This window comes from Ursus arctos, unplaced genomic scaffold (assembly GCF_023065955.2).
Source record: "Ursus arctos isolate Adak ecotype North America unplaced genomic scaffold, UrsArc2.0 scaffold_26, whole genome shotgun sequence".
Lineage (NCBI taxonomy): Eukaryota > Metazoa > Chordata > Mammalia > Carnivora > Ursidae > Ursus > Ursus arctos.
In genome coordinates, this window is record NW_026622941.1 from 1,994,630 (window position 1) to 2,007,147 (window position 12,518).

Consider the following 12,518-nt stretch of genomic DNA (forward strand, 5'->3'; position numbering starts at 1 on the left):
AGAATCTGAATAGAAATAACTAGAGATTCAGTTGGGTGGCTGCTCTGGCTTTAGTGTTCCCATCGTTGGCCTGTGCTTTCTTTCTGGTAAAGGTACATACAAGCTGCTACTTCTCCCAAGGACATAGTGATTGTGGTGGATACGAGTGGCAGCATGAAGGGGTTGCGGATGACTATTGCCAAGCACACCATCTCCACCATCCTGGACACTCTGGGGGAGAACGACTTTGTTAACATCATCGCGGTAAATGTGGCTTTCTGCTCCAGAATAGCTCTCCCTGGGGAGAAGCCTTTCCTCTGCCTGCACTAGAATGACCTATACTTACAATCACTTGATGCTTCATACCGTATAATGATTCTCTCCTCTGAAGCTGGGGCTTCTAACCTAAGGTTGGACCAGGATGGGCTTCAAAAGGTCCACAGAGTTTCTGAAATTAGGTGTAAAATGTATGCATCCATTTTTTGATTCCATAGATTTCATCAATTTCTCAGATGAGTCTGAGGATAAAAATTAAGAGGCACTGGCCATGAGCAAATACCTAATTTACCCCCATCCATGTGCTCTTGACTGGTACCCATCACTGGAACAGACTCTTCTTTGTGCTTAGGATGAGTGTGCCCCAGGCTCTTGCTTTTTACAGCATTTCTGGTCCTCCCACTTTTTCCATCCCACCCAAATCCAGATGCATCAGGAGAAGGGGAACATAGGTAGTGGGGGCCTAAAAAGGGACCAGCAAACCTTGGTCCTGCTTTCACTGCCCTGCCCTAGAAAAGTAATGAAGAAGAGAGATGAAGCAGAAGGAAATGGGAAGATACAAGTCAGGAATGCAATGAAAGAGCAGGCCAGCTCAGCCCTCCAAGGAGGCAGAGTTGACTGCCACCTTGGGGGCATCATTTTGAAGGTCACCTGATCCAAAACTTTCTCCTACCAGCTTGTCACATTGCAGAAAATTCTTGTCTTCGGTGGGATTTATGTATCTAGTAAAGGAATACCAAGGCAAAATGATCTAACTTCAAAGTGTTCATCCCAGGGTGTGAGAAGGGCTTCCCTCATCCCTGAACTGCTCCCCTGAGGCCTGCATCATTTACCCACCTACACCACTCCTGAACCCCACCCTCCCCGTGTCCACAACCTTTCCATCTCTGGTCATGACCTGCAACAGTGACAGGACAGCTACGAGATCATGTCCAGCCCTCCAGGAGAGTGGGAGAGTGCTCCTGTTCCTCCCACAGAGCCTGCATCACCTCTCTCCCAACCCTTCTCCTGCTGTCTGGGGAGGAGAGGTAGGGGGAGCATTTGCTCCCACTGTTCCCCCAGAACACCCCAGCATTTGCCCTAGAACCTGCATGCACTCCTGCCACGGTGTCACCATCATCTCCCTTTCTCTCCCTCTCTTATTTATTTTTTTAAGATTGTATTTATTTATTTGAGAGAGAGAGAGAGACAAGCAGACTCCCTGCTGAGGGCAGAGCCTGATGCAGGCTTGATACCATGACCTTGAGACCATGACCTGAGCTGAAATCAAGAGAGGGCTGCTCAACAGACTGAGCTACCCAGGCACCCCTCCCTCTCTTATTTAAACAGAAGTAGAGGGGCGCCTGGGTGGCTCAGTCGTTAAGCATCTGCCTTCGGCCCAGGGTGTGATCCCAGGGTCCTGGGATCGAGCCTCGCATCGGGCTCCCTGCTTCACTGGGAGCCTGCTTCTTCCTCTCCCACTCCCCCTGCTTGTGTTCCCTCTCTCACTGGCTGTCTCTCTCTCTGTCAAATAAATAATTAAAATCTTTAAAAAAATAATATAAAATACATAAACAGAAGTAGATTAAAGACATCTTGAAGATTTGAATTTTAACTGTAAGGAAGTGGAGTGAATTAGAAAAGGAGGGCAGTAATAATTCATCTTTTCCCCTTCCCACTCCCTGTTGATAGCTACAAGATCTTCATCATAAGTGCAAGGCAAAGGGCAAAAGAACACAGTTCCTAATCCCCAGACCCAAGCCCTGGGGAGGGGCCTGCTCATGGAAGGCTCTGGGATTCTCGTGGAAGGCCCTTTGTCTAGTCCTAGGGATGAAGACCAAAGGGATTCTCTCAGTACTTTTAAGTTCTCTGTGTATTCTGGGAAATGGACATCACTCAGCCAGCCACCTGAGCAAATGGCCCAAGACCAGGATTTGAGGGAGAATTTTTGGAGTTAAGGCCCCATTGTTCTCTGTACTGACTTCTCTCTACTCAGAAGAACTGCCAGAAGCATAGGGTACCCCAAAATAATATTATACATGGTGCCTAGGTAACCTGTGAGTTGCCTGAGATTTATCACTAGGCCCTGACCTTCCAAACTGACCCTCTGTTCTCCTGTCCCCTCTGCCCTTTGCAACTGCAGTACAGTGACTATATCCATTACATCGAGCCTTGTTTTAAAGGGATCCTTGTCCAGGCGGATCGAGACAATCGTGAGGTGAGTGTCCACCATCAGGTGAGGGCCTGATGCTTCTGAGTCCCTGCTTTGCTTAGGATGGCGGGCAGTCAACTGTACAGACTGCCTAATGGCCCCCTTTACTTATTCCCATAGCACTTGGAAAGAGGGCAAAGCAGTCACCTATGTAAATACACCCAAGAAATGGCTTCATAAATATGCTGCCTGTCTATTGGAGCAAGTAGTGAGCAAAGATAGACCTCCCATCCAAGGGAGATCTCACTTATCCAGGACTGCTTTTTCACTCTGTGATTATCTAAGACTCAGTTTCCCTCTTTGCCTCCTCTGTGGGCCTTTCTACTATATCAGTCATAAGGAGCTTCCCCAAAAGGAAGAGAAGTTCAAATACATTGGATTGAATCCTTCTCAAAGGCAAGGAGGACAGGCAACTTTTTTTAAAAGGAAAAGTTTTCATGTGACGGATCCTTCTTCCTGTGACTGGGGAATTTGAGTTTGGCTGCTTCTTGCATCCTGGGCCTCAGGTTGGACCCTGGAGCCCCTAGTGGCCTCCATGGTTTCTCTTGTGAAGTGTTCACCATTGGTTTGCATTGGGCTGGGTGCAGAAGGTGCTGGGGACCTGGGAACCTGGACAGTGGTTCCCAGCAGGTCTGCCTGGACTGTCTCCCTCTTCTGGAGGGGCTCACACTTGGCATTTCCTTCCAGTAGTGGGGCTGTGTTTGCACCCAGCCACTTAGACTCTCCCAGTTTATCTTGGGGGCATTTGAGAAACATCTTTTGTAGTGTTCCAGCCATGAAATTAGCTGGTTCATGAAGAGACAGATCCTGCAATCATATTCTGGGAAAATAGCTTTAAAGAGCCTCTGAAATTAAGACCAACGATGAAAGTTCCCTGGCTGTTGATCCACTGACTCTCCTCTAACTTCTTACCCATGACAGCATTTCAAACAGCTGGTAGATGAGCTGATGGTCAAGGGTGTGGGTGTCGTGAACCAAGCCTTGGCTGAAGCCTTCCAGATCCTGAAGCAGGTACCCGTACCTGGTCCAGCTTGGGGAGAGTGAAGGGTTAGGAGACAAGGTGGAGGTGTGGGGAGGGCAGTAGATGGCCTGCAATCATGGTGCCTGCCCTTTCCCCACACAGTTCCAAGAGGCCCGGCAAGGAAGCCTCTGCAACCAGGCCATCATGCTGATCACTGATGGGGCCGTGGAGGACTATGAGCCAGTGTTTGAGAAGTACAACTGGCCGGACCGCAAGGTTACTCTTCTGGTGGAAGTCAAGGGGGCAAGGGAAGGGACCAAGGGAAGCGTTCTCCTACTGCCTGCATGGGATAACCAGTGGTGCCCAGAAAAACCAGGCCTGCCCTAAGTTCAAATGTTCTGCCCCATTAGACCTGTTAGTATACTCAGACAGTATGTCCCAGACTGGTGTTCCAAAATTATGTTGACCCTAGGCACAGAGGCCTCATGCAAGGAAGTTCAGGATGAGAGATAGATGTGGCACTGAGAGGCAAACTGCCAGGTTGTGACCCTCCATCCTGTACCTGGCCCATGTCACCATGGCCCTGGCAAGTCCCGTCACTGCCTGGGCTTCAGGAGCCTTTCTGGTCAATAGGATGAGAGTGGAGAATCCAAAGTCAGCAAAGTGCTTCACCTGACATCCAAGACTCACATAAATAATATTAGCACTACTTATAGCCGGGAATCATGGCTGCTGAGTACGTCTGTGTCTTGTGGATTAGGTGCGAGTTTTCACTTATCTTATTGGAAGAGAAGTGACTTTCGCTGACCGCATGAAGTGGATTGCATGCAACAACAAAGGTAGGCGGTGATGTGTGAGCAGAGCTCCTTGCAGCTTGTACCCAGTCATCAGAGATGCTGAGCCATGGTTCCTGCATGGGGGCCTTGCAGAAGAGCAGTGCTGTGTCTGGATGACAGTATCTGCCCCTCCTTCTTACTTGGAAAAAGCTAGACAAAATGTAGATTGCCCCCATGAAACCTTGAGTAAATGCATGATTACCCCTGCAGGGACTCTAAGTCCTGAAATGAAATGAAACTGAGAGGTTATCCATCCAGTGTTTGCAGAAGAGAAAATTCTCTCTTCAGGGGTGCCTGGGTAGCGCAGTCCTTAAGCGTCTGCCTCAGGGCGTGATCCCTGCGTTCCGGGATCGAGTCCCACATCGGGCTTCTCCGCTGGGAGCCTGCTTCTTCCTCTCCCACTCCCCTGCTGTGTCCCTTCTCTCGCTGGCTGTCTCTCTGTCACATAATAAATAAAATCCTTAAAAAAAAAGAAAAAATCTCTCTTCAAAAAAAGCCTATATGAACTACAATACAGACAGAGTGAGGCAGGCAGGGGTGAGACCCACAGTTGAAATGTAAGCTCTCTTATGTCTAGCCTCCATTCCTCTTGTTGCAAATTAAGCCATTTACTGTGATTCTGCTTCCAGACAAAAAGCAGAGGGTCATCATTTTCTTTAGAATAATGTTTTGGGTGTGGTCCTCATTTGTCTCTGGCCAGAACCCAAGACCTGGGCTTCACGATGCCAGCTTGGGCCTTTTTATTCAACCGAAGGTTGCTGAGCATGTACTGTGGTGCCTGGCAAAATGGTCAGGATGGACTCAGTCTTATTCTTGCTACTGTCCAGCAGAGGAGACATACAAGTGAACCATCAGTGGTGATGTAATCTGAAATGTGCTGTACGGGCAGAGGGGCACAGACTATATAGGGGTTTGGAGAGTGACGTGGTGGTAGAGTACTTCCTCCATTTGGAGGCAGCAGGGGTGTCTACACTGAGACATAAAGAATGGTAGGAATCATCCAGACATAGAAAGCATGGAAGAGTTTCCAGACAGAGAGTGTAAGACAAGAGGCACCTGGGAATGGAAAGCAGTTTCACTTTCTGGAGGGTGGAATGAATGTTTTGTGGGAGGTGATAAGCAATGAGACCAGAGAGGTAAACATGTACTAAGTCATTCATAGCCTTGTGAGCCATTTGCTCTTTTAAAAATCACCTTGGCTATAACAAAGAGGCTATAGCACCCCTCCCTGTAACTGAGGAAGGACAGTGGTCAGAGAAAGGGGGGTAGGGGGCACTGAGCCACTGTCTTAGACTGTACTCCCTGAATATGAACCCCAGACAGAGCTACATGCAGGAGAGGGTGCTCTTGGAAGATAACCCTGTAAGGAAGTGAGGAGGGCATCATCGTGAGAGGGAAGCCAAATCACACATCTCTTGCTGCTGAGTCCCTGCTGCTCGTGAGGCATCTCTGGACTGGGAGGGTCCCCCAGAGTTCTGCCAGGTTGAGACAGCACCACTGGCTTCCAGCTGTCCCCAGGAAAGAGCACAATCTTGGGGGAAAGTAGTCCCCTGTGACCCAGGGCAGCTCCCAGTGAGGAGCCCCCTGTAAGCCGAGAGCAGCCGGGACAGAGTGTATGGGTGATTCTAAGTGGTACCCACAGCTTTCCACAACCACGTGACCCTCTCCTCTGTCAGGCTACTACACGCAGATCTCCACACTGGCAGATGCACAGGAGAATGTGATGGAGTACCTGCACGTGCTCAGCCGCCCCATGGTCATCAACCATGACCATGACATCACCTGGACAGAAGCCTACATGGACAGCAAGGTGGGGGCTCAACCCTGCTCCAGAGTTAGGGGCCCCAGAGTAAGAGGTAACTTCCTGGGTCAGGAGAAAGGTGAGCAGAACACCTCTTCAGGAGATGGTGTGAAGGGGTAAACACACTCAGCCCACTAGAAGACCTTTGCAAGTATGCTGCCCCCAGAGACCCAGAAACCCAGTAAGCAGGCCTGTCCAAGGCTGCCCTCCACGGACAGAGCCTCTCTGCTCCAAACGTGTTCCTTCCTTCTTCCCATTGTCCTCACCTCCCTCATTGTCTTCTCTCCTACCTGTTTCAGGAAGAGAGGAGCCTGACCAGTAATTCAAGATACTATGGATTCATCAGGTGCTCCCCTTCTTGGGTCCCTGTACTTCCAGAGACTGTCTGTGGGTTGTAGTGACTTACACAAAAGAATAGATTGCCAAAGCAGGATGTCAGATGAGATGTTTGGGAGCAAGAGAGACCTTCCTGGAACTTCTCAAATCATCTCCCATATGTAGCCACCTACTTCGGTGATGATGTATCAGCCTGGGATAAAGAAAGACCTGAACACGGTGGCTTAGATAAGAGAGAAGTATAATTCTCCCTCATCTAAGAGAACTTTAGAGGTGGCCAGCCTGGAGCTGGTGAGGAGCTTCCTGTTCACCAGAGACCAAACTGCTCCCTGCTATACCCACGGCCAACTCTAGGGTCCTCCTGGTTCCAGTAGCTAGTAAAACTTTAGTCAACTGAAACCACTCGCTTTCAGAAAACCTTACTTCCAAACTCTCAGCTGAAATTTCAGATGAGGAAGAGACTTGATGGTTAGTGATCTGTGCACAGTATAACGAATACACACAATATTGTACTATAATTACATAATGTAAAAGACACACTACAATAGCAATCCTACGACAACATAAATGTATCAAAGCAACACTTAAGAAACACCTCAAGTTAACATGAGGTTATGTGTCACATATATCCAATTTTTAAAAAGTTCTTCATTCTCTAAGAAAGAATACTATAGACCTCCATGGGCTCAGCACAACATTCGGTTGGTCCTGATGAAGATCACACATATCAAACATACCTGCACACACCACCTGTGAGGGCCTGTCTTCGTGATAAAGTGGGGTGTTTGTGTGGAACCCCTTCCAAGGAGGCTGAAGGAGCCCACACAGTGAGGTGAGGCAATCAGGGAGGAGGGCCATCTCAGAGGTAGGGAATGATGTGGCTCTGGCGTTCTCAGTGAGGAAGAGGTTGTGGGTCTGTCTCATGTGTGTTAGGAGTGACCCTAAGGTCAGCTACAACTACACCATGACCACCCCTTGAGTTGTGCTTCCCCATGCATGCACTTGTGTTTGCAGGTGGCTCAGTGTCAGTGTTCTTCTCCCTCTTAACTGTCCTGGACTATTGTGTGTGCCAACCTTGGGTCTATGGCAGAGATTTCTGGGTGTGTGCAGGATGGGTTTTTCCCTGGGTTCATGCTCATCCTTGGTATGGACAAGACAGAGGACGTCATGAGCACATTTGGGAGCTGCGTTGTGGGCTCTGGGGTTCTGACACTTGCCCTGGCTTAGGACTGTCATTGCTAAGTGACGTTTCCCTCATCCTCTCTCCATCCCACCTCTCTCCTCCAGCATTTCTGCCAGCAGAAGAGAAGCGGAACCTCACACATGGCTTTTTCCTCCTGTTGGAAGGTGACACTTCAGTGGTAGTTGACATTGGTGACTGTGGGTCTTCCACACTATGGACTCTGAGCTCTCTGTCCTTTGCTCTTTCCTCCTTGACAGCTGTTAACTTCACAGGCACAGAACTTGATGCTCCTCACCACTGTGGCCATGCCGGTCTTCAGCAAAAAGAATGAAACAGTGAGTGGCCACTCTCTGAGAAGCTGTAACAGGGATTAGAACTTGGGGCCACTGGCTAGCCTCTTTAGACCAATGGTTCTTGACTTGGCTGCACATCAGAGCCACCTTTTATATTCATATTCCCTGCCCTATGCCCAACCAGCTATATCAGAATCTCTTGGTTGGGAAAGGCTGAGGGTGGGAGGTGGGGGTGGGGCCCGTATTTCCCAAAGCTCACCCAGTGATTCTGTTCAGCCAGTTTGGAGTTGTTCTCGTGCTCTAAATTTGGAACCACTGTCCTGGGATATAAGGCTAGAAAGGTCCCCTGCTAACCTTCTGGCAAAACAACACTTAACCTACCAGTTCGGGCAACCTCCAATTTTTTTGTAAAGGCCTTTGGTGAGGGAATTTCTAGAACATTCCATCCTCCATCTGGTCAGAAAATGTTTCCTTATAGGCTTTGTGTGTTTCAGAGCATCCATAGGTTATGGTTCCTTGGATTTTTTTTTTTAAGATTTTATTTATTTATTCGACAGGATAGAGACAGCCAGCTAGAGAGGGAACACAAGCAGGGGGAGTGGGAGAAGAAGAAGCAGGCTCATAGCGGAGGAGCCTGATGTGGGGCTTGATTCCATAACGCCGGGATCACGCCCTGAGCTGAAGGCAGACGCTTAACCGCTGTGCCACCCAGGCGCCCCGGTTCCTTGGATTTTGATACTTCAGCCTCTGCTATGAAAATTAATATTTCATTCAACTTCATATTTCTTTTAAATATTACAATTTAAATATTAATACTGGAAATTAATCTTCCCAGCATCTGAGATTACTCCTGGGACCTCTTCTGGTAGGTTCTAGATTTTTATTCCAAAGAGCTCAGCCTAAAATCCAACTGCAGAGGAAGTGTCATATAAGGCCTAAGTGGCTTGGTTCCTCTTCCAGGCTCTGGGAAAGTCAAGGGTCCAGTCCGGCCCCCCGACTAACCCTGCTTTTTTTTCTTTCCAGCGATCCCATGGCATTCTTCTGGGTGTGGTGGGCTCTGATGTGGCCCTGAGGGAGCTGATGAAGCTGGCGCCCCGGTACAAGGTGAGCCTGGATCGGATGCCTGAGAGGGGATCACAAGCTCCCTAGGAGCTGTCCTGCCAGGCTCAAGAGCGTCTCTGCAGGCAATGCAACCAAGCCCAGAGCTAGGGTGGGGCCCTGGCATCCCACCCCCAGGGAAGTGCAGGCACTGAGCATGGGAGCAATGATTTGGACTTCTGGGACCCTTTGTCACCACCCCCTCTGACTTGCTCTGTGGCCTTCAGCAAGTTCTTTCCCTTCCTGGTGCCTTGGTTTTTCAATCTGCTCCTCCATGCCATGCAGTCCTATTCGGGGAACACATGAGATTACATCATCAAAGCACCTAGAACGTGTGGTAGGAAAGAGGCCAAGTGATAATATGCATTATTGTGGCTGCCATAAACAGAAGAATTTAGAAAAGAATTGAAAATTAATGGCTAGAAGCATGGCACTGACTCAGTTATATCCCTATTTGAAAACCTCATGGCTGTGAGCTGCCATCTTTAGCCATCCTGCAGTCCAACCCTTTCCCAGCTCCAGTTCTCCAACCCCAACAACAGGTCTGACACCCCTCAATCCTCGTTGTTTTGGCAGCTTGGAGTGCATGGATATGCCTTTTTGAACACTAACAATGGCTACATTCTCTCACATCCAGACCTCCGACCCCTGGTAGGTACAAGTCTTATTTGCATTGAGATCTTAACTGTATGGGATTTGGAGATAGTTCATAGAAACAGTTAAAATAATGAACACACATTGGGCTCCATTTAAGAACCCAGTGGGTAATATAAGAAAAAAAATTAAGTATGGTGACTAACATAATATAATAAAAAATCATTTAAAAAAAAAAAAAAAGAAAAAAAATTAAGTCATGGTCCCTGTCTTCAAATTGTTTGTAATCTGGCGGGAAAGACAAAGCAAAAATGCATGAACTGGTTGATGAACAGACCAGAGAGCATGTAATGAAATGTGCAGTTTTCCCTGAAGGGCAAACCTCCTAGGTTCCTGTCACTGCCTCAGTCACTCCACCCTCCTCTTGGAGCCTGACAGTGGTATCTTCAGACCTCCAGGGCCCCACCCCAGGGGGTGTGGACATTGACATTGAGTTAACAACAAAAATGACAGGGAAAGAGTCACATGAGAGGTGGGGCAGCAGAGTTGCAGCTCACCTGAGTTTGTCTTGGGATGTGTTCCTGAGTGCTCCTGCCTCCTTCTTGGCTCCCTCCATCCTGATACAGGGGCTGGGGGCATTTTCATATGCATTCAACTGAACAACAAACAGCCAAAAGAGAAGTTGCATTGTTTTATCTAAAACTTCTGCCTCCAGGTCTAGGCGCTCCTTGCTGCCTATGGTCGTGGCACTTGGCCACTATTGATGACAACAGTGGCCGCACCTCTCAGTGTGAGTGTTGGGGGCAGCAGAGGAAGGGTAGTTAGGTCCTTCAGGAACCGTAGCCCTTTTCCCTTCCAGTCTCCCACTGAATTGAGGTGGCAGCTGAAGACAATAGCTACCAGAGCACCTTTGTGAGAGCTTACTAAGAGGCTCATCTGCCCAGGTGCCATTTGGAGAAATCAGCCAAAGCACATGCCATTCCAGTGTGGTTCAGATGGATAGAAGCTGAGTGTTCATAAAGCAACTGATTGAACTATTTAAGGCAAACTATAGAGGTTCATAGTAGAGAGATCAAGGGCACATTGAAAGCCATGTTGTCTTCCCAACTCAGACCCTACTGGGCAAGATCTGAACCCATAATGGGTCACTGACCTGTACCAGTAGGTTCCGTGGGGGGCAGCCCCAGGGACAACAAAATGACTCACTAGTAAAAATAATAATAATAATAAGTTAATCATGGAGCTGACTGGTAGAATTAAAGGGCACTGATCAGAAAATTATCTGTCACCATCTTTATAATCTAGATGAATGTAGACCTACTGGGCGCCTGACCTTATTATGCTCTGAGAGTGCTATAAACAGAAGGTTATAGTCTAATGAAGGAAATAAAGTATATACAGATAGACTCACACAAATGAAACAATTAGAGAAAATTACCATGTAGATCATTATTAAATAGCAAACATTACCGTGTAAAGCCAACATAATGAGATTCCTAAGGAAGGCACTACCAATTTGTGATAGGTATTAAGGGGAGTGGGGAGAGGAATGGGACAGGCTGGTGATGGGTAGTAAGGAGGGCACGTGTTGCATGGTGCACCGGGTGTTATACGCAACTAATGAATCATCAAACTTGACATCAAAAACCAGGGATGTACTGTGTGGTGAATAACATAATATAATAAAAATATTATTATGAATAAAAAAGGTATTAAGGAGAACAATAGTTAAGTTTAAAAAGGAAAAGTAATAGGGGATCTTCCTAGTAACAAACTGAAAGAGGGTCAAGAGCCATACTATTGGCCTGAAATCTTTCTGTCAGCACTCAAAGTATGAGTAATTATACAAAGTGGAATTATGGTTTTAATAAGAGGAGCTAGAGATGATCTTTCAGGTGTCACAGGACTTAGACAATAGCAATGATGAGGAATATTATACCTTACTCGAAAGAAAGAGATTTGATGTAAAAGATGGGAGGGCAGTGCTGTTTGTTGTGAGGACGGGCATCAGAAGGCCAGGAATGGGAACATCACCCAAGCACGGGTGAGAAGAAAGCAAGGAGGATACTTCTATGGCAGTCATAGTGCAAACCTCCCAGATAGGCAAGAAATAAGGGTGACAATTTCTTGAAAAACAAAAAACTGGCGGAAGCACAATACACAGTGATAGGAGACTTCAACCTCTCAAGCATCTTCGGGGGCCTCATGCTGCTAAAAGTAGGCCCTCTTGATTAATTCTTAATTTACCCTGATAATAAACCATCCCTTTCCTTTTTTGATCTATTATTAAACTAAAGCCGGGAAGTGCTGCCAACCTAGTGGCAGATAACTTGACGATAATCTGTCTTGGTATCAGAGAGGGAGAGAGGGAGGAGGGGAAGGCAGGACCAGAAAATAATAACATTCAAAGACTTGATTAATGGCTCCATATCGAGCTGGAGGGAGGTCTTTATTAGGCGCTGCAGAATCTGTCTGTCCTGGGCTTTGTCCCATGCAAGAATTCTGTCAACAAGATGAAAACACAGAAACCAGATGACACAAAGTCTGGAAGGTGTGGATAATACATTAAGGGAGAAAATTCGTAGTCAGAAAGTATTCTTCTAAATAATGGCTGAAACTAACAAGACGAATATATTAAGATGCATGGAAAGTTCTGCAAAATATCCAATGCTCAAACATAATGTTGAAAAGATGTAATACCTTGGTCCACGCAGATCACACGCACACCACACTGGTCAGAACCCCATCTGAAATACTGACGTTCGTCCTGGGCACTCCGCTCTGGGAGTGACATTGACAATGTAGAGCATATTCAGAGGGAGTTGAGGCGTCTGCAACCTGGGAACATTTAGCTTGGAGAGGTGTGGTCAGGAGTAACCAAGCACCTTCGAAAACCTCAAGAGTTGTCAGGTGGAAAACGTTCTGTGTAGCTCCAGGGAAACAATAAGACCAATGGATAAAAGTAACAGG

At 47.4% G+C, this 12,518-nt stretch overlaps 1 protein-coding gene across 1 annotated transcript in view; it reads left to right on the forward strand.

Moving 5' to 3' along the window:
* The window catches only part of CACNA2D4 (calcium voltage-gated channel auxiliary subunit alpha2delta 4), a 109,480-nt gene that overhangs the window by 23,487 nt on the left and 73,475 nt on the right, over positions 1-12,518 (forward strand). Inside the window, exons 8-16 of the mRNA XM_026502817.4 lie at positions 93-243; positions 2,378-2,452; positions 3,368-3,457; positions 3,570-3,683; positions 4,168-4,246; positions 5,920-6,053; positions 7,821-7,898; positions 8,880-8,960; positions 9,531-9,605. Of these exons, the coding sequence (XP_026358602.2) occupies positions 93-243; positions 2,378-2,452; positions 3,368-3,457; positions 3,570-3,683; positions 4,168-4,246; positions 5,920-6,053; positions 7,821-7,898; positions 8,880-8,960; positions 9,531-9,605 (877 nt within the window). The remainder of the gene's footprint in view (positions 1-92; positions 244-2,377; positions 2,453-3,367; positions 3,458-3,569; positions 3,684-4,167; positions 4,247-5,919; positions 6,054-7,820; positions 7,899-8,879; positions 8,961-9,530; positions 9,606-12,518) is intronic.